Raw genomic sequence first — 23,531 nt, 5'->3', positions numbered from 1 at the left:
TCTAGTTCTATACCTTTTATGCATTGTGAAATCATCTGTGCATGTTTTTAAATTCTTTTTAAGATCAATTGCTCCATAAATTTAATTTCAATAACCTCCTCAAGAATTTTGCTCTGATTCAGAATAAAATCATGTCAAAATCAAATATAGTTTAATATTATAGACGTACCATTTATTCAAAATTCAAATTCACTGGATAACTACTCTAGAACCTTAAAAGTCTTGCAGTACCCGAAAGCTATGGCTTCAATTTACCATCCCAAGTTCACAAAATTAAAAAGGTTCTAATTCACACTTTGTTAAAGGTTATATGACAGAGACAAAAGTATATACATAATTTTCCTACGTTTTTTTTTTACTATGGAGCGCATGTCCATAATCCATAATCTAAAGCATCAACACAATGTATTTTATATAATCAACGTTGTATTTTATTTGGCACCATTAGAGGATGTTGACCAAAAATGATGTTTATCTGAAATTGTATAAATAATTTTAACGCGTTTCTCTAACAGCAATAAATATAAGGGTTCTTTTTAAGGGATATACAATTTTCCTAACATACTCTGAGTATTTTGATAAATCCGATTATAAAAAGATTTTCCTCTAATCTGTCTTCTTTTGAGGCAATGTCGGCTGTAAAGAATGCAGTATTTTATACAAATCAATCTCGCTACTGGTAATATTACTATGAACTCACTATTAATAAACCGGTATGTATGATGCCACAAGAAATCAAAAATATAAGATAACACTAAAATGTTTCTCTCATTATTTTTGTCATATCATGGTTATAGACGAGCGTAACAAAATGACTGTGTAGTGTACACACGGTGGGGAGAGAAGATATCTCCCTAACAAACAGAGTTTATACTTTCATGTGATTTAATAATAATTACTACAATGTATCTATAAGATGGATGAAGAACGTTTAGAAGTTTTATATTAAAAACAAATCTGTTTTAAACTAAGTTTGTATTAAGTGAAACCAAATATCTGTTAAAAAAATATTTAATGTTGGAAGACTTCGATGAAATAAGAAAACATTTTTTATCATAAACAATTTAGTTCATTTTATTTAATTATTCTTCTTTTTTACTCGACCATTTCTTCTAATACCTCTTAGATAAAAAGTTTTTGTGCTTAAATTTAACTTAATGGCTAAACGGCGCTGTGCTACGTTTAAAAACATCTAAAGGTGGTAGACAATCAAAATGGATCGTGAACCTTTGGCTAGCTAATATGTGGAATCATAAGAATTCATGGATGCTCAATTTTTGTGTCATTCTTTCTAGCCATTACCGGCAAATAACTTCTTTATCGAAAAACAAACTTAAACAGTTTTTTTTTTACTTATACTGAAATTACATCGAATTTCCCATAAGTTATTGAAACCCCACAATCCACGAAAATTGGCATTTTCTAATTTAAAAAGATTTCCACAGTTCATTCAAAACGTGTAAATCTTGTTTTCAAACTTACAAGATTACTATTTTCGAAAGTGGAAATGACTATGTTGCTGGCTAATTCTACAGTATTGTTCATAGGTAAATAATAATATCCCATTGTAAAAAATTTTAAAGGCAACAATTAAAAAATTAATGCATTTCAGCATGTTATTTAACACAAACCGTTTTGAACAATAAAACTTGAAATATTAATGCACTAAAATTGAGTAATACTTGAATTAATGTTTTATTCTTTAGAACAAACAACACACACAAGTTCTCTTCCTTCTATATAAGGAAGGCACTTCAAGGGGTTGCATGTAGCCTCAACCATGTAAAAGAGTTTACCATCTTTTCCCGCAGAGCCCCCAGCTAAGGTGTCTGGATGACTATCAACACAGGTGTATGTTGTTCAAGCTGCGTGGTTATGATACCCCGCCATAAGGTAACCATGGTTTTCCAATGTCCATCCTTTGTAACACATTTTTCTTGCTACAATGGCATTTTAAATCCATACAAAAGAATGTTTTTTTCATTAAAGGAATATAAATGCAAAAAAAAAATATTTCATTTATATAGAGGCGATAAGCCATATAAAAAGACAGAACAGCTGATTTCTTTTCAAATCATAAATAAGGAAAGGGGAAAACAGTAACATGTAACATATTCAGTTCTCCTAGCATTGATTTAAAAAAAACCAAAAGTTATTAAGATATCGAAATATTTTTAAATAGAGATAGGTTATATTTTTTCAGAAAAAAATGTGTCTACCATATCTAAAAAACAGTATCGAGCTATTATATAGTCATGCCATTCGCTGTTCCAACTTCCAAAGAGCCCAAAACTTAAATTAATTATAAACGCCTTGGTTGTTTCATGGCAAAAAGCGACCTTGTCAAGCCGTATAAAACCTTTACAATTATCCACAAGATACATATTTGTTTTTATTTGATCGTAGATTACTAACCTGGAAACATCTTAATAACAGATCGTTGGTGAACCAGACAAACAGCACATGGAACATCGTGATTATGAACAGTTTTCATGTAGCCTCTGAAAGAACCAGTTTCATATTCTGCACCATGAATGTAATTTCTATATCCATCATGTCCATCAGTGCAAATCCCCCACTGTGGATTTCTCGGTAAACAAAGAGGTAAATACAAATAAGTAAATACAACAGTTTAGAAAATCAATTAATCTATCATATGAACTCTTTTTAAAAATTAATTCTTTTATGTACAATAACATTTTCAATTGGCTATATCATAATTCTGTTTTTAATCGAACTGTCAAATAATATTTCCACATGAGTTATTTTACCCACTTATTTTTACCTTTTCATATTTTTCTCAGGCAGTGAATCATGATTGATTCCAAAGATGAGTACATGCATGATAATATTTAATAGACTAAGAAGTATCGACGACAGACAATAGTATTTATTTCTTACCTGAATGGACTAACTCGGCATCAGAAGGACACGTTTTCTTTCCCCATCTAGTGTAAACACCACTTCTGTTACTGGTGTCTGTCAAAGTGTAAATAAAGTTAGATGTTCTTAAGAATCATAATTTAAGTCATTAGAAAATAATCATCTTAAATAATACCATCTTACGTGTCTTTACTTCAGACATTATGTTTTCTTTAAACTCTTTCATTGATTTCTCGATGACGTCAGTAAAACTTTTGAATTTCCGCCTGAGAGCCTCTACTTGGTACGCTCCTTGAGCGGACGATAGTTGTCCTGTCAGATAACCCTGCAGCATGTCTTTACAACTTCCGGCGTTTGTCTCAGCTTGTGTAGCAGCAAAGAGCAATAACAAAATCAAGATTCCCATTGTTCTGGATAGAAATTAAGACCTCATAATAAAAACATTTTGTAAACATATCAACTATTAGCAATCTTTATTATGAAATAGCATATACAATTCTTAATTAGTTCCATAGTGCAAAATACTAGGTTTTCTTAATGGGACTGAATGAAAAATCATTGCATTAACCAATGAATAATATGAAATAAAATGGACGCTCACAATACCTTGAATACGTACTATCAGGCGATCTGTATGTCGCTTTTTCTATCTCATAAAAATTCTTCACTTACTTCATATATATATATATATATATATATATATATATATATATATATATATATATATATATATATATATATATATATATATATATATATATATATATATATACTGTCGCAATCTGTTTTATTTATTTAAGTATTTTTTGCTGTACCAAGGCTTTATTTATCTACATTTATTACTGAATAGCCTTAAGGTAGAAAATTAGACAACAACACTCACTCATTAATTTTTTTAACTAACAGGATCTAGCCCATTGCAAAATTCTATCAGGTGTTATAATCACAAATAGCAACAAAATTACGTGTTATGCAGATAAACTGGATAAGTAGTAATTAAAGCCATGTTTCATGTCTGATTTTGATGAATTTGTTGATTAAGCTGACCATGTGTTCACAATTCTGCCGAGAGTTGTTCCCTGGTGACAGAATAAGTACGCAATATCATCCAGTCTCCGTGTGACAGTGGGAAGGGAAATGGATTGCAGAAAATAACAGGAAATAACTATACAAATAAAGGTAAGTCTATCATGAAATCAGCAACCCCCCCCCCCCCCCCAAAAAAAAACACAACTATGGGACTGTATTTAATAATATACATGTTGAATTCCTAGGTTAACAAAACGGTGATTAAATCTAAATTAATATTACTTTATTTTGAAAATGATACAGACATTATCTATATATATATATATATATATATATATATATATATATATATATATATATATATATATATATATATATATATATATATATATTTATTAAAATTGAAAAACATTTAATTTTCAAACCGGCGTTAAGTTAAATACAAAACGATAACTATCGCACACCATTGATTCATTTTATTATTTTTTTTTAAAGTGGAAAGGGGGGGGGGGGAGTATATAAACACAGCCCAGGAGCCGCGCGGATTAATTGTTGATCTGACAGACTAGGGGAAACTGTAACGAGAAAACATGGAACTTCTAGTCAAATGTGTCGTTCTTCGTAGTCTGTTCATAGCGGATAGGACATCTGCAGAATTTTCAAAACCTTTTAATTAATTGCATTTATAATTTATTGCCGTCGCATAGGTTCATGTGTTCTTATCTTTTAGACAAAAAGCTTCTCATATAAAGGTCTTGAAAAAAAAGAAACACTCACTAGATACGATCGTAAAATATTCAATCATGTTTATCTTAAAAATGAACATCAATTTTAGATACGTATAAGAACAAAAAATGTCGGTATTCTTAAGAACTTTCGAATGAATTCAAGTAAACGGGGCTGTCCCCTTCAATTAGGGGCCAAGATACTCGTAAAGTTTTTTTTAAAGAATAACTTAAAAATGATAAAGATATTGTAATCAGTTGTTGATATTACCAATATTTATTAGAAAAAAAATCATTGTCACGCCCATTAATTACGTAATTAGGGGTTTTTTAGGGGCAAAAGTACTTAAACTTGGACGCAATATATCTAGAGAAGTAGCCATAATTTGTTAGACATTATAAAAGAGAAAATGTTTACATTGATGATTTAAATCGATTCCACTTATCAAAACACCAATGTCTGTCCCAATTAGGGATATAGAGGGCTGGACCCTAAAATATTCAATCATTTGTATCTGAAAAATGAACAACAATATTAGATAGGTGTAAGAACTAAAAATGTTAGTATTTTTTGGCCCTTTGTATGAACTCAAGAAAAAGGGGATGGCTCCTTACATTAGGGGCCAAGACACTCGTAAACTCTATTACAAATAACTAAAAAAAACGATAAAGATTTTGTAATGCATTATAGAAGCTAAGTTATTGATCATAACAATATCTATCAGAAAAAATCAATGCCAATCAATAGTTTAGGGACAATAAGAACAAAAAATGTTTGTATTCGTAGGAACTTTTTAATAAACTCAAGAAAAAAGGACTGGCCCCTTAAATTAGGGGCCAAGACACAAGTAAAGTCTCTTACACATACCTTTAAAACGATAAAGATTTTGTAATGCATTTTAGAAACAAAGTTTTTGATCGTAACAATATCAGTTTGTAAAACTCATTGCCGCACCCATTGATGACGTAATTATAGATTTTCGGGGACTAAAATCTTAAACCTTTAATGTGCTGCATGTGAAAAAGCAAATCATTTTGTTGAGCATTTTAAAGGATAATGACAAGCGTATACACTATCTGAAAGGGAGATGTTGAGTGGAAATTCTAAAAGTTCTTTGATATTTCAATGGTATCGTTTAAAAAATTGAACGGAAGACCTACTCGTTACTAGTAACGAGATCGTATCTATTTTTTTCCCCACAAATTTTGTGCACGCGATTTCTCGAAAACTTTTCGACCGATTTCGGCCATTTTTTTCACAGATGATGAAACTTATTATAATCTTTATACGTCTTTGATATTTTTTCTGTAGTCACTTCCGGTACCGACGTATCGGCTGTTTTGTACATTTTACGACCGTTTTTATACAGAGATGATCTCAGAAACTTTTTGAAATATGACTATGAAATTTTCAGGTATGTAGACAATAGCTTGAAATTGGGCCCTATTAAATCTTATGTCAGTGGCGCCATTTGTTGGAGGCAAACGAGGCACGAAATTTGGGTACGAGTTTTGTTTTTCTTTTTTCCCCTCTTTTTTGTCGGCAGAATATCTCCGAAGTGACTGCATAGAATTGCCTGAAATTTTCAGGGACAATAGAATCTGACTTTATCTCTTATATTTTTTTGTCATTTAAAAAATCATTTCCGGTTGTCTGTTTCCTGTCCCGCTACAAAAAACATTGTTTCCTCGAGATTTCAGAAACGATGAAGACTTGAACAACCAAACTTTTTAGGATGATAGACCAATGTCTGTAGATGTAAACAAATTATTTTGTGTTGTTCGTCGTAATTTCCGGTCGTCACCGGAAGTAATCAAAATATATTTTTTACGTCTTTAAATTTTTTACATATTAGAATGAATATTATAGTATAAATCTTTACCTATGTCATTTATGGGATGTTAAATAAACCAACAAGTTCTGCTTCTGGTGAAATCTCAATTACCTCAGGTATCTTTTTTAAACAAATGTTTTACTCGCGAGATCTGAGAAAGTGCATGTGATCAAGAAACAAACATGGGTGATAGCTGTTTGTTAAAAAAAATCGTTTGACTGGTCTCATTTTGTCAACCGTCACCTCCGGTCCTCACCGAAAGGGTTCAAACAAATCGAGTTGTTTGAAAGTTTAACTGTTTTTATAGGTAAATTTTTGTAAAATCAGTAAAACAATAAAGTACAGCTGTCTAATGTTCAAGAAATACTAACTTTAGTTTTCATTAAGCATTTCTGTTTGTCCGTTTCCTGCCGAGAGACAAACAAAATCATTGACTTCATGAGATCTAAAAAACGATGACGATTTGAACAACCAAACTTTCTGGGATTCTAGCCTTATGTATGTATCCGTGTTTACATTATTTTGTTTGAATTGTCGTCACTTCCGGTCGACACCGGAAGCACTTAAAAATTTTAATTTTTTTCTTTTTTTAATTTATTTCACATGAAATGAATATATCAGTATAAAATCTTGTATATATAAACTATCCAATTCTAAAGAAGCAAACTTATTCTACTTCCGCTAAGATATATCAACTAACTATACCAAAACCTAGTGTAGAATACCCTCAACAGTTTGAGAAAGAAATTTACTTTTTTTTATGGGTAGGCAAGGTCCATAAGGTAAAGAAAAACATTATAATTCAAGATTACAGATGTGGGGGATTAAAAATGATAGACTATATGGAATTTGTTTGTGCATTGAAATCTACATGGATAAGAAGACTTATCCACTCTAATACAAAGTGGATAAAACTTTTTGAATCAGAATTAGGATTAAAAATAGGAACCCTATGGGAAAAAGGTTAAGACTTTATTATCAATATTAGCAATAAGATAAGTAACAAGTTTTGGAAAGAAGTTTTATTAGATTGGGTTAAAATTGTTATGTCCTATAGCCAAAATGATATAAAAGTACTTAATGAACATATATGGTTTAATCTAATATTAAAATTAATAACTCATCAATTTTTATTAAGAATTATTTCAACTGTGGTTATAAATTTATAAAAGATTTGATGACAGAAGAAGGCAATTTGCCTTGAAACTCTTGAAAACTCAAATGTTAAGACCAATTTTCTAGAATATAGGAGTTTGAAAGGAACATTTTTTGAAAGATTAAAAGCCTTAAATAATAGTAAGGTAGAATATGGACCATTTATTCCAAATTCTCTTAGTATTTTTTATAAACAAAGCAAAGGATGTCAGGATATGTATTATGTACTCATCGATAACAAAAACGAATCAATTCGTTCAGTATAGAAGTGGACAGAAAGTGGATTTGCTTATACAGAAATAGAATGGAATATTTTTGAACCCCCATTTAAAACCTCGAAAGAATCCAATTTCAATGTGCAATTCCAGATTTTACATATAATTTTGCCAACAAATGAGTACCTTTTCAAACTCAATATAATTGATTCGCCAACCTGCTCTTTCTGTAATCAAAATATAGAAACTATAGAACATTTATTTGTGGACTGTTTTCATGTCAAAGAAATATGGTTCTACTTTGAAGAATGGTTAAGAAGCAAATTTAATTTTTTAATGACATTTGATAAAAAAACTATACTTTTTGGTAAATTCAAAAACAGAAATATGTATAGACTTCAAAACATATTGATTCTTACAGTAAAACAATTTATTTTTGCCAGTAAATATAAGAATGTCCCAAACCTCTCGACGCTCATGTTAAAACGAACTGTCACTGATAGAATACATATTGAGAAACTACTGTTGTTGGAGAGTTGTAAATTTGCTGAATATGAAAAGTATTGGCAAACTATTTGCGATTTGTTATAAAATGTGTTTATAATAGCTGCAAGGAAATTGTAAGCAAATAATGGCAAAAAAATATAAGTCTACTTTTATGTATCCTCTTGCATATGTATGAGTTTTTGATACTTTTTAAGTCTACTGTTATGTATCTTGCATATGTATGAGTTTTTGATAGATAGTGTTCCCCATGAAAGTTTGAATAAAAAAAAAGGATATATCAATTATCTTAGGTGGCTTTCCTTTTTACAAATTTGATACCCGCGAGATTTTAATAACTGTGAGTGGTTGAGACATAAAACTTTTCTGATTTTTCTGATATGACTGAATTGAATTGCCTGAAATTTTAAAGAATAATAGATTGTGATAACATCCTCGAGCCTTTTTTGTCATTTCTTTAGAAATTCATTTCCAGTTGTACGTTTCCTGTCCCACCACAAAACAAGAGGCCATGGGCCACATCGCTCACCTATTCAACACTAGACATAATAAATTCAGGTAAATATAAACCTACATCAAACTTTGAACCTTATACGTGGCACAAGAATTATGCAGGTCCAAAGTCTAAACAAATGAGAATCAACAAATGTCAATATGATTGCATATTAGTAATACTATATACTAAATATTTTTGAGAATGATCAAATTTATTTCCAATGTAAAAATCTGACCCCCCTCCTTTATAGTTTCATCCTTTTTTATTTGATTTTTAAAGATTTTTCTCTCTAAATATAACACTACCTAAGAATGCTTTTACTCAAGTAACAGCTTTTCTGCTCAATTGATTTTCAAAACTAAGATATTTCTCTTTACATTCCTACCCCAAATTGTGGCCCCATTGTACACCCAGGGATCATGATTTGAACAAACTTGAATCTACACTACCTGAGGATGCTTCCATGCAAGTTACAGCTTTTCTGGCCAATTGGTTCTTGAGAAGAACATTTTTAAAGATATTTTTCTGTATCTTCCTATGTAAAAATTCGACCCCCCCCCCCCCCATAGTGCCCCCATTGTACCCCCATGGATCATGATTTAAACAAACTTGAATTTACACTACTTGAGGATTCTACCACGCAAGTTACAGCTTTTTTGGCCAATTGGTTCTAGAGAAGAAGATTTTTAAAGATATTTCTCTATACATTCCTTTGTAAAATTCGATCCCCAATTGTGACCCCACCGTACCCCAGGGGATCATGATTTGAACAAACTTGAATCTACACTACCTGATGATTCTACCACGCAAGTTACAGCTTTTCTGGCCAATTGGTTCTAGAGAAGAGATTTTTAAAGATATTTCTCTATACATTCCTTTGTAAAAATTCGACCCCCAATTGTGGCCCCACCGTACCCCAGGGGATCATGATTTGAACAAACTTGAATCTACACTACCTGAGTATTCGTTCATGCTAGTTACAGCTTTTCTGGCTAATCGGTTCTAGAGAAGAAGATTTTTACAAATATTTTTCTATATATTCCTAAGTAAAAAATCGACCCCAAATTGTGGCCCCATCGTACCCCTAGGGATCATGATTTGAAAAAATTTGAATCTACACTACCTGAGGATGCTTCCACGCAAGTTACAGCTTTTCTGGCCAATTGGTTCTAGAGAAGAAGATTTTTAAAATACACAATTACTTTTTCACTAATTCCTAATTATCTCCCCTTGAAAGAGGGCGTGGCATTTCATTTGAAAAAATCTGAATCCCTTTCACCTAAGGATAATTTATGGCAAGTTTAGTTAAAATTGGCCCAGTAATTCTTGAGATGATGACAACAATGTGAAAAGTTTACAACAACGACGACGACAACGACGACGACACCAACGACGACAACGACGACAGACAACGCACAAATTCAGAAAAGATCACTTGAGCCTTTGGCTAAAAAAAAAACCATATTTTTTTTAATTCCCTAAGTTATTTTACATAGAATGAATATATTAGTATAAATCTTTACGTATATAATTCATTTTGTTGTTGAATAAACGAAAACAGTTCTGCTTTTGGTGAGATCTCAATTATCTCAGGTAGATTTTTTTAAACAAATGTTTTACACGCGAGATCTTAGAAAGTGGAAGTGATCAAGACACAAAACTTACATGGATGATAGACATTTGATATAATATTTGTTTGATTGTTCTCATTTTGTCAACTGTCTTTTCCGGTCCCCAGCGAAAAGGTTAAAACAAATCAAGTTGTTTGAAAGTTTGACAGTTTTAATTAGAAATTTTTAGTAAAATTAATAAAACAGTAAAAAAAATTTAAAAATGCAGACTTTTATTTTCAACAAATTTAACAAATTTGATACCCGGGAGATTTTAGTAACTGTAAGTGGTTGAGGCACAAAACTTTTCTGAATGATAGACAATTGATTGAGGATCTGTTTAATGGGTTATAAACTGTCAACCGTCACTTCCGGTACTCACTGGAAGGGTTCAAACAATTCATGTTTTAACAAATTGAAGAGACGTTCTTGGGTATGTTATCTCTCCTGATAAACAGTGATGTACATTAAGCAAACTTCCAAGAAATACCAGCTTTTATTTTCATTATTCACTTCCGTTCGTCCATTTTCGGTACTGAAACAAAAAAACTAGTTTCAACAAGATCTCAGATTTGGCAGAGAGTATCAATATTTGTATCGTATCATATAAAACAAATTGGACGTAAACTTCGTAAAGCATACCATTTTATAGTTTTATTGACATTGAAATATGAAATAGTACCCATATATTCATAAATTTTGTTGTCAAAATCGATATAAGCAATATATAATATAAATGTTACAACAGAAACATAATCTTGTTGACCAACAGTTTTCTACCCAGTAAACAGGGACTGGAAATTAATGTCACACCAAGACATACCTTTATTGATTTATCAAACATGATTAGAGACAGTCATGCAACAAATCTTAAAAGAATATATGTATTGTCAACAACAATGTCAACAAAAAGGAATTTAGAATATTTGAACTGAAAATAATTTATCACTTTTCAATTCAGATGAAGATGTGTCCTATGGTAAAGGCAAATATGTGCCTGAAACAAGGCAGTCCAGTGATCCCTATATCCCATGGATTCTGGTTGAGAAATCAGGACATATATTTTCAGCTGAATGTACATGTGTTGCGTAAGTTTATTTTCTAGATTTTTACTTCCCTGTATATCTTATTGAAGCAAAGCTGGTCATACTATTTTATTATCATTTTTCATAACCACATTATTAATATTTAACAGAGGGGATGGATCATGTAAGCATGTTGTTGCCCTACTGTTTGGCATAATAGATCACATCACTTCAATGGAAGATCGAAGTTCAATTGGAGTTACTAATACTGCAGCATATTGGGATAAACCACGGAAAGTATGCAGGCCAGTGCCTGTTCATGACTTAGATATCAGGTGTGTTACCCTATTTTTATATGTTCTTTTTTGGGGATTACCCAGTAATTGAATTAACTTATTTTATAAACATTGTCAATTCAACTGTTCTTTTCTGGCGCTTCTCGCATGTACATATATTGTGCTTAAATATTCAGTTTTAATTTTATGCCAGCCCTTTTATTCATTCGAAAACCAAGCAAATCTTGCAGAATGAATTACGAAACTGAATTGTTTAATATCCTTTAACTAAGAATTAATATTTTGCAATTACAATGTGCGTTATTTAGAAATTTACTTATAATGCGTTATAATAATTCCATATAAATTACAGGACTGTCGTGAATGTACCAGATAAACCACGACCATCTGAAGATTCTGGTTATTTGCCTCTTAAATCTTCAGATTTTGATATGGAGTCATTGGAAAAGAACATTGTTCAAGTCCTAAAGAAGAGCAAAACATCGGCAGTGGCTTTGTATACAATGTCAGACTCTGATGATAACAATGACATGTCCATGTCTATTGAGGACACGCCCAAAAATATTATTGATTTAGTGGCAATGCTTGGTCAAGAAAATGTGAAAGTAGACGATTGTTATGTTAAGAAAGTTAATGAATTTACCAAAGGACAGTCCATTAACCTTATGTGGCAGTACCAAAGAAAGGGAAGATTGACTGCTTCAAATTTTTTCAAAGCTTATCACTATAGAGGGGATAAAGCAGACAATTATATTGTGCGCAGTATTATGGGTCAATATAATTTTACTTCGAAGTCAGTTGAATATGGAAAAATTAATGAATCTGTTGCACGTGAGAAATATGTAGATCACATGACATGTTGTCATCCTTCATTTAAGTGTTCAGAGACTGGAATCTTTGTTTTTAAAGATTTCCCCTATCTTGCTGCATCCCCTGATGGTATTTCTGAATGCAAATGCTGTGGCAAAGGTCTTGTTGAAATCAAGTGTCCATATAGTTCACAAAATGAAACTTGTCAGGTTGCTAAGTCAAAAAATTCATCATGTGCAATTGTCAATGGTAATTATGCATTGAAAAAGAGTATTTCCTGCTCCTATTATGTCAAAAATGCTTGGCCAAATGGCAGTCTGCAAGTTATCTTACTGTGATTTTGTATTGTACACACAAAAAGATATTTATGTAGAAAGAGTTAATTTCTCACAAGCAGATTGGGAACTGTTATTTGAAAAACTCAAAAGTTTTTATGTGCAATATGTTTTCCCAAAATTGGTCTAAGTGCATGTATATGCATCAGAAAACTTGAATAAGGTTAATGATTATGGTGTTTGTTTTATTGTGCTAATTCAAAAGTTGATGAATGTCAAAAACCATTGTATGGATTACACTGTACCATAATTTCACAATTTATTGATCATCATAAGTAATATATAAAGTTCTTGAAATTAATGTATTTATCTCAATCATTTTTCATCATAACAAGTAAATAAAAAAAAGGCATATGATTATTTGAAATATTGTGCAATCATGAATAAATGCACTAGCTTAAAACATTTTTAGAGCACTTAGTCCAATTGATACAATTATTTATGTTGCTGGAAAAGAAAACCGCCAATCAAATTAACGGTACACATGAACAACTGTAATTTTCCTTATTTAAAATTTTTGACAAAGGTGGCATGAAGTTACAAAATGCTGCTGCAACTCGTAGCATGGCTGATGACAAGTTTTTCATATTTAATGGGAGAATTCCTGCTAACATTTTGTAGGATTTGAGTCTTCTGATAGCCCGTTCGACATGGATGCGTAAAGAAGCAATCTTACGAGTTTCAAGAATCTGTTTAGATGACAGTACTCTCCCCTTCCCATTTCTTCTCTCATGGATAAAAGGTGGCATATTCAAATATGCTCCTTTCAGGGTAAGAAGATCTTTTATTCGGAATCCTCTGTCTGCCGTCCCCTCATCCCCTGGGAAAATAAGGTCAAGAAATTTGCTGTCCACAGTAATTTTTCGGTCACTGACATTACCACTCCAGAATTTGGAAACAAATGTAAAAGCTCCATTGGGTTGGATAGCCACCAGAGCCTTTAGAGTGTTATGTGACTTGTAATTACTCCAAGTACCTGCCTGAGCTGAACAGTTTTTGGGTTTTTGAATGAACACTTCGGTGCAGTCAATTATTGATGTAGTATTAGGGTATTTTAGCTGAAAGGATAAAGGCATGTGTTTCAGAATTTTTTCTTTGGATGGCCACTTGATAACAGGATTTAAAATTTGTGCTAAGAAATTAATCCATGTGCCGAACAAGGTCGAGACATATCCAACAGACACATTGAATAAAACAGATAGAGTTGCATTGTCTAAACCGAGTCTTAATTTTAGCATAACCAATACGAACTCTTCCTTCATGGTTAGTTTTCTCTGTTTGCCAGGTTTTTGTTGATTCTTCTATTGCCACTTCTTGGATCCTGACCTCCCAGAACCTTTCCAAAATGAAACTTTGTTGTAATATGGTGCCAAAAACTGAGGGAAGAATGTGAGAAAACTGAGGGATGGCAGTCCAAGAAAGTGTTTGATGTTGTTATCATCTTGTATAATTTTTCCCATAAGATCATTCCTGAAGTCATTTTTCTGCATTTTCAGGGCTTGCAATGTCTGATTTTCCTCTCTCAGTTCCATGTTTTCTTTTTCTAGCTCCGAACACCTAGCCTATTTGTTAAAAAAGTAAAAAAAAAATGTTTATTGAACCTCATGTTCATAATTATCATTTTTTAAAAAAATCCCATGTACATGTATAATATTTTGTCAGTGTCAACTCACCTCTAAGGATGTTATTCTTTCCAAAAGGTCATGTTCCCCACAATACTTCTTCTCTGGGTCACAGCAGATATAATGATGGTCATGCTGTATATTTTGACACTGAATATCACATCCAACCTCTAAAATAATTTGAAACATGCCGATAAAGAACTGGTATACTTGTATAAAATAGTAACAATATTGTATAAAGTATATACATGTATAATATATGCATATTTTACGGGTTAATTTTTATTATTTAATATATATACAAAATATAACCTATTTACATGCAATTGTTAAACGAACCTGTTTTAATTCTGTTGTTATTGTTGACATCTGTTTGTGGAATGTCTAATTCTCCTGCTACATACGGATAACATATCTGTGTTTTGTCGGTGGCTGGCTCACATTTGACGAGATGAACAGTTTTGATGGATGGCTGATCATGCTGTTTGACGTTTGTTGAAGATGACCTGCTTGAATTAGAATTCTTCGTTTTCCGTGGAGTTGATTTTTTATAATTATTATATGTAAACAAAGTTGGGTAAGGGTTTTGCGGTGTTGGAAAGGAGTCAACAAAGTGTTTGGAACAGACAACATAGTGTCTGTTGTCGCAAAAACTGTCTATTTTTAATCCCTCTCGCCTTATCAAACTTAGCCACTTTTTCAATTCGCTCTCTACCTTGGGTAACTGGTGGAAGAGTAAATTTGAGCTGCTTCGACTATCGGCAGTACAACCGACAGCAATACAATGTCGCGCAGGCATATATACGTACACTGCAGTAGCGTCATTCGCAACAAGGAATGTTTGTCCCGAAAATCTCGCGAGATCTGTACGTTTTTTCACTCCGGTGATTGAAGAGCGCCATAAGGGACTTAACTCTTTGTTAGTGGAAATCGGAAGTATTGTTTGAAGATGTGTTTAACAGGTTTTATTTTGTCAATCGCCACTTCCGGTACTAACCAGAAAAGTTCAAACAATTCATGTTTTTTACAAGTTTAACAGATAGTCTTTGGTGTTTCATCTAGCATGATAAACAGTGATGTACACTAGGCATATATGTTAAAAAAAACAGCTTTTATTTACAATAATCACTTTCGTTCGTCTGTTTCCGGTCTGGAGACAAGAAAGCTAGTTTCACCTGGATCTCAGATTTGGCAGAGAGTATCAATATTTCATCGTATCATATCAAACAAAATCGGACGGAATACCTACTCGTTACTCGTAACGAGATCTAGTTGTTATTCTTCTAGACGTTTTTAAAACCTTTATAACTTTTTTGGTTGTCATCCGATTTCATTCAAATTTTTAGGGTGTATTGTAAATTAGATTTAGTGTTTAAGATCAATTCTATGTAAGAATCAATGATTTGTAAAAGGGTCTGGCCATGCATAGTCACCAATTTTCCTTATATTTCATACATGGACACACCTAGGTGTAAAAAGCTAAAAACTACTAAAAGTTGGTTGCTGGGGGTAACCGTTGCCATGTTAATCGAGACTAAAGATTGAAAAATAGCAAAACTTATCTACTTTGAAGCCATATTAAAAGGTTTTGGCCACTTATGTAAACTATCAAAGACATAATACAGTCTTTGTCCTATTTTCAATTATTTAATTATATAAGAAAATTGATGGAGAAACCAATACTTTTAAAATGTTACCATGGAAACCGTTACAAATTTTTAAAATCGGATTTCTGCGGTTTTTTAATAAGCCCAAATGGGAAACTGTTAAATTTTTATATCCATATCAATGTCCATGCAAAATATATTTTATCATGAAAATTTACATCCGTTGCTATGGCAACAAGTTAAAAAATTAAGAAAAACTGAGAAATCAAAGATTATTTTGATATGCTTTCATTCCTGATTTTAGAAATTATTTGTAATTGTTTTAGTTGGAAATTTTGAAAAAATGTCAACATTTTCATTATACACCACAAAAACCTTTGTTATGCAACAGAGAAGTGTTGTTGCTATATGGAAAATTAAGTTGCGTAAAAAATCACACAAAAATTCTTCCTTTTTAAAAAGTCCATAGCAACGGTAATTATTTTTAGAAAATTTCAGATTTTTTTCAGATGTCATTAAAGTTAAGGACATACTTTATTTTTTCTCACCATTTGATTTTATATATTTATTTATTATAAGTGAATAATATCCATTTAAAGATGCCTAAAAATATTATAATTTTTCATATTTTTAAGCTTGTTACCATAGCAACGGTTCTCAATTTTCATAATTTAATTCTTAATTGCACAATCATAATAGTGTTTACCGAAAGATCCAAGATTTGCACTTTTTATTCAAATTAGATGAAGAAAACAGATTTTAAAATTTCTGTTTAGTAACCATGGAAACGCTCTAAAAGTGTGCGTTTCTACATGAATTTTTTTCTTTCTTTTGAAAAAAAACAAATATTTTTAATGATATATTCTTCCCCGGAAACCCCAAGTTCTGCACATTACTCACAATATGTTCTCAAATAAGCATTGAAATGCCATTATTACATCTTTACCCCCGGTTACCATGGCAACGGGACCACATTGAAACAAACAAATGGTGTTAAGCTTTTTTACTCATCAAAGTCTATCAAATTGTCAAGTATGAAGAAAATCCGTGACTATGCGTGGCCACCGAATTTTGATTCTTACATTGAATTGATCTTAAGTAACAAAATGATGAGAAATCGTAACTTCCAGGTTCGAGTTATTCCCCTTTTTAAAAATGATATGGGGCATTCGTTTCCGGACAAAGGCTCCGAAATGGTCAATAGCAAATAATCCAAATTTAGAAATATTAAAAAAATTGACACCTTAAATGTTGTCCTCTGATTTTTGTATCTTAGTTTCTTCCAATTGTACCACTTGGACTATATAATTGAAATCTATATTTTAAAAACTGCTTATTTTTACTCGTGTTTTTGCCTCGTAACTTTTTAGTTTGAAGAGGCTGGTCCCTTTATTCAGGGATCTAGGCGCCCGGAAAGAAGGAACAGTTGTTCTTTCTTATCTTATCAATCTAATTGTAATATAGTATTTTCTGGATATTGCATAATGAAAGTTAAAAGCATCACATAAAGAGATGCATACCCGTTTTCATTTTGCTTGTAGGGAATAGCTCCCTATGCGTGTAATAGTGTTTTAAAGTAGCAGTCAATACTTTTCTTGTCTAAGTATATCCCCAACTTATTACAGACATGCCTTTATCTGTTTTTCGAGAGATCTAAGTCTTCAATACTCTGCAGTCTGGGGGATTCATTAATGCATAGAAAATAGGCATGAACTAGTTTTCAAGAGTTCAAATTGATTTTCTGAAGTCCTGATTGGTCAGAAGTAAAGGTAGTGTGAAAATGAGCTCCTATCAATACCCGTAAGACCCTGACAAGTGTAGGGAGAAGGGGGTGGTTTTATTAAGACTGATTGACAAAGCTTTCTTGACTTGAAGCTGTAACAGAAGACCTCCTCGTTGCTTATTTCCAAAATATTTACAGAAGACAAGAAGTAACGTATACACATTGATTTGAACACCTATAATGTAAGCATGCAATTAATTATAAAGAGAATCTATATGTTTGGTGGTTAATAAAAATATATTGTGATAGACGCGTCGTTATACGTATATTAAATCAAAAACTTAATTGAATTTCGTGTTTATTCTTTCAGATACAATGTTGATTTACTTTAAAAAAATTAATAAAAACTTTTCTTGATTTATTTCTCTGGGGTTTTTTTACGTATTTTTTCTACGCAATTGATACGACCTCCCAAAAAATAATCTTTTTATTGTATAGGGTTTTCGTTCTTAATTACTAAACTAATTTTGTCAAATAATAACTAATAACTGTCAAAAATATCAATGTAAATGAATACATGTTTATTCGTATTAGTATTTTTTCTTAATATTCCCCCAAGCCAATAAAAATATTCAAGGAATGAATTTAAGTTCTACCTAAGTTGTATGAATTTGTTTAGCCAATCAAATGCGTTACAATCAGAATTAAATTATTAATGTTGAAAAAAAAATTCTCGGAAATCTATTTGGGTTAAGACATTTTATTTGTTTCCTTTGATGCGGCGATCAATAGAACAAAACCAATTTCTTATCATTTAATAAAACATTTTTAAATAATAAATCCTGAAGTGTCATTAATGAAACATGTTAATAATGCAACTAAAACGGCACGTATGAATACAAAACAATAACAAAAATATTCAAAATAGAAGTGCTTTCAGGTGATGCAGAGCTTTTGAGCCGATTTTGATGGATTGAACACGAATAGAAAGCCGAGTCTGACAGGCTGAATTGAAAAAGAAAGGTAAATCATGTGTTGGCTTGTGATATTATTAATTGTGCAGCAAGATTTGTTGAAACTGGTTTTAATGTGAGTTAGATCGCTGCAATTTGTAACAGGCCATAACCATGATGTAAGGAGACGCGATCATGGTTGAACATAGATGGTATGTCGACAGAAAAGAGTATGTATGTGCAACTCTTGTAAATGATGTGGTAACTAGATAGCCAGTGAGGTACTTGAATGGTATATCTGCCGCTTGGAATACGCTGAAGGAGTTGATGAACTAATCATAGCTTTGGGTTACGATGCCTACTCTAATGACCGATCATGTACGTGTGTTAATTCAAATGTCTTCAAATGTCTAAAGATCACGAATCCAGAAGCTTTCAATCCCCGTCAATAATTTGGGGCTGCAATTCAAAGTAGGAACCTAAATGTGTTGGTTCAGTGTTACATAATAAAGAGTTGTTAGTGAGGGGTTAAAATGTCATCTCTTTGATCTAGCATATTTAACTATAAAGGACAATATTTAAAAATAATAGAAGACATTTGACAAAAGCCATTTTTCTTACACAATTTTCATGTTCATCGTTGACAATAACGTTTTTTCTCCATTCACCGATTTTTCAGTTCGATAATTTCATGTTCTTGTGTTAAAACTATGAATTCAGTTTATTCACATGATCTATAAATGAGATCAATGTTTATATGTGTATTGGAGGTAAAAGATATTATTATCGTAAAGATCAAGCTCAGTCTGTTTCATAATAATATTATAAACTTTTATAATAAACTTTTTAAAGATCAGGTGATTGACGCAAATGGTTTGGTATCAAGGTTTTTAAAATTTGTTCTAAGTTGGCTGAGTTATGTTTCATTGTCCATGTAAATTTTGAACGTAATAAACAAAATAAATATAAAAAAAAGATTTTTAAACAAAAACCATTTTAAAATGATTTTATAGCCTTTATGGTATTATAATACAATAAAACTTTGTAGGCGTACGTTATGAGAAATAACATTACAAAAAATTAAGAAGTATACGCTTTTGAAAATTTTACACAAAGAATTATGGTTCGTCGGAGATATTTTTTTAATTTTTGAATAAATCTAATGTACAAAACTACATTTAAAACTTTGTAAAATCCCAAATTTATAATACACTTTGGTGCATTTTGATATTTTGACATGACTTTCATAAAGTATTTAGTACTTTTTACACACAAGGTAGACAGTAATAGTTTCAATTACAATGTACATAATACAAATTATGGAACATTGTAGTATATTTTAAAAAACTACCTCGAAGTGCCACAAAAAGAAAGTTTGCCATGCATCTCTATAGTGAATTGACTTGTATTTTGAGATGACCAGATACCCTTTAATTTTCAAAAAGAATAAACTTTGACCCGTTGCATATGACATTGACATTGCATATAATATCAGATTATTTACGAAAAAGATACATCGACACACCGTGTTGTTGAGATTTACATAACCCAGCTTTAAGCCTACAAAAATGGTATTAACTTTACTACACTCTGCGTAGTGAGAATAATCTAACTGTATCTCGGGACAGGCCTTCATCACAGTTAATCCCCCCTACATAACCGTAATTAGAGACATAAATAACATTGCCATTTATGTCTCTGTCGTAATGTAGAAAAAAATTGCATAATCGCTCAGAAACGATTTTGTAGAAAATCAATGAAACTGCATAGAAAATAACAGTCAGATTATTCATAACAAACCATTTTGAGGTTGTAAATACCTTTCATCTAATAATTTTATTCATATTAATGAAGCGTTCAACTCTTTCTCAACAACATTTTTACTCGCTTCGAATATACACACCATGTTGACATTCGGAACACTCGGGATTTTTTTTTTATCAATTGCACTGAGTTAGAGTTATCTCCCATTATTTCCTTTGATGACTATTTTTTGACAAATTTTAATGAAAATTAAAACGTATTTGTTATATCGTTTCTGAATTTATACGTGCAAATGTGATATTGTGAACACATATTAAACTAAAGAGCCTCTAGTGATTTAGCGTGAATGTAATGCGCATGCGTAAGATTGTAAAATCCCAAAAATCCAGTACCCGTATCAGTCATCTGTTTAAGAAGTTATACCCTTTTTTTTAAGAATGGTGCCATAGGCATATGTAACATAGTTTTCAATTATTATGATTAGTAGTACCTGATATTAGGAAAAAAAGTCTCACACACACGAAATTCATTTGTGTAATTCTAGGCCTAGTTTTGGTATAGAATTTCAGTTTAATGTCTATCTGATTAGCATTGTCAAATTGCGTAGGTTGAATGTAGGCATTGATTTCCTTTTTTGACTTATATATATATATATATATATATATACTAGATAAACTAGGCCTTTAGTGATATCTTACACTTGCAATGGTAAGTTCAGTTTACCAATCTAAAAGTTAATCAATAATTTTGTGTATCCATACATTGAAATAAGTTTGTTTTAATTAAGTTACAAATTTTCACAAAATTTTCGTATTGAAAATAACAAAACAGCTCAAGCAATAAGATGTTGCAGTTTTTTCCAAAGGTCTGACAAAATGATTAATTACAGCTAAAAAAATTTTAAATCTTCAACAACTATTTTTTTTTTAATAAACATGAAAATAACCAAACTTTGACTTGTTCTGTTATTACGGATTAATAATGCATTTTATTCTACTGCAGATGATTGTGCCTCTCATTTTTGTGATTTTTGGGATGGAAGTACGGGCTGCGGCAAACATAGAAAGTTGTAAAGAGATAGTACAGAGCTTACTAACAGGACAACCTTCTCCAGGTGCGTGTCAATCAGTAGGGGGGGGGGGGAGGGGCAGAGTTTGATGTAGAAAAGATGTAACGTTTAAAAATGCAATTATCCGCTTTATGTACGAAAAATGTATAAAAAGGAAATACCAATGAATTCACGTGCCTACTGTCTTTTTGAAAAGAAACAACAGAAAGAAGCGTGGTTTACACGCGATGGGGGAAGAAAACGTGTCCTTCAAATGCCGAGCTAGTTCTTTCAGGTAATTCTATTCTGAAATCACTTGTTTCAGGTTGGTGAATAATATGTATACTGTACTCCATCAGTCTGCTTTACAGGACAGCGTAAATAACCTACATACATGTATGTGTTTTGCCAAATGCAAAATGCATCTAGCATGTCATATTACATGTATTTATATGATATGTACAAACAGTTTATCATATTTTATTTTTCATCAAAGGCTCTATTTAAGGCAATTTCATGTAGTTTAATTCACATATTATGTATTTTGTTTTCTCAGAAATACATGTTTTGTAAGACTTTTCAGTTTCTGAATATAGTTGCTGTCTGTATATTCGTTTTCAGGACCACAATGTGAACTAGTTTTGTAAAAAAATTGTGCTATCCCGTATAAATAAAAGACATTACTGTTTTTATTATATTTTTTTTCATTTTTGGAAGGTTACACTGGAGGTTCATGGTATACCAACAAGGGTGCAACGGTTGATACTCTTTGTTTACCGAGAGATCCAGAATGGGGAAACTATAGGGATGGAACTGATGGGGACAAAGCTTATGTACTTGGTGCAGAATACCAAACATATGATTCCCTTGGCAACCTTCGGAAACTTCACAATCACGATGTACCATGTGCAGTGTGTTTTCGTCGAAATAGATCAGTTGTAAGAATGTTTCCAGGTGCGTCAGATTTAAATTTTTAAATAACTATACAACTAAGTTTATCATATTTGTTTGCTTCATCCAACTTGGTCATAAGGTTAACCCAAAACCTCTTTTAACTTACAATCTGAGCTTATAGTTATATTTAGAATAATGTTATGGTATCTGTTTTTAAGGTACATGTATTTGGTCCCAAAATAATTAGTTTTCATGTTAGATTTTTAAATTAAATTAACATGTGAATAAGACATCAAGACCAACTATGCTTTTTTTTCTTTGGATATACTAAACCATTCAAGGATTTCGTATTTTCTTCATATGTTATAAACAGTATTGAAGAAAAATATTCTCATGAATTTATTGATTTGTAGCTAGAAAAACGTGTTACAAAGGATGGAAGTTAGAATACCGTGGTTACTTAATGGCTGGATATCATGACCACAGAGCCAGTACAATGTACACCTGTATTGACGAGCATCCAGATACCTTACATGGGGGTCATACAGATAAAAATGGTAAACTATTCTATTCCGTAGAGGCTCTATGTGGTTCCTTGAAGTGTCCACCCTATGTACAAGGAAGAGAACTCGTGTGTGCTGTTTGTTCTAAATAATAAAAATATCGTTGTTGTAGTATTAACTGTGTTATTGTGGTAATCTTAATTATGTTTTTTGTAGTCTTGAAACGATCTTACAAGTCCTACCATTTCATCAAATATTATCTCACTATCTTATTAAGGTCTTCCGAATTTGAATTGTCCCCCTTTTGAATATTATACCTGCAAAGGCTCCGAGTTGATTGGTTGCAAGTAAATTTAAATCACACATCTTAAATATAGACATCTTAAACGTTGTCACCCCAGTTTTATTTATATGATTATTTCCCGAATACTACTTAAAAAATTCAAAAAGTGCCAACTTTTGCTATCTATTGCTCTATAACTTTTTAGTTATGAATATT

At 31.7% G+C, this 23,531-nt stretch overlaps 1 protein-coding gene and 1 pseudogene across 1 annotated transcript; one reads left to right on the top strand and one right to left on the bottom strand.

The window, feature by feature from the left end:
• Positions 1 to 1,695: 1,695 nt before the first annotated feature.
• On the bottom strand, positions 1,696 to 3,289 carry LOC128180235 (short-chain collagen C4-like; annotated as a pseudogene).
• Positions 3,290 to 21,594: 18,305 nt separating this feature from the next.
• On the top strand, positions 21,595 to 23,184 carry LOC128180239 (uncharacterized). Its single transcript, XM_052848166.1, has 4 exons — positions 21,595 to 21,701; positions 21,853 to 21,930; positions 22,353 to 22,589; positions 22,943 to 23,184. The coding sequence occupies exons 1-4, from the start codon at positions 21,623 to 21,625 to the stop codon at positions 23,182 to 23,184; spliced, it is 636 nt and encodes a 211-aa protein (XP_052704126.1). The 5' UTR covers positions 21,595 to 21,622.
• The last annotated feature ends 347 nt before the right edge of the window (positions 23,185 to 23,531 follow it).

This window comes from Crassostrea angulata, chromosome 4 (genome assembly GCF_025612915.1).
Source record: "Crassostrea angulata isolate pt1a10 chromosome 4, ASM2561291v2, whole genome shotgun sequence".
Classification (NCBI taxonomy): Eukaryota; Metazoa; Mollusca; class Bivalvia; order Ostreida; family Ostreidae; genus Magallana; species Magallana angulata.
Note: the sequence above shows the minus strand (reverse complement) of the source record. Positions and strands in the feature narration are given on the sequence as shown.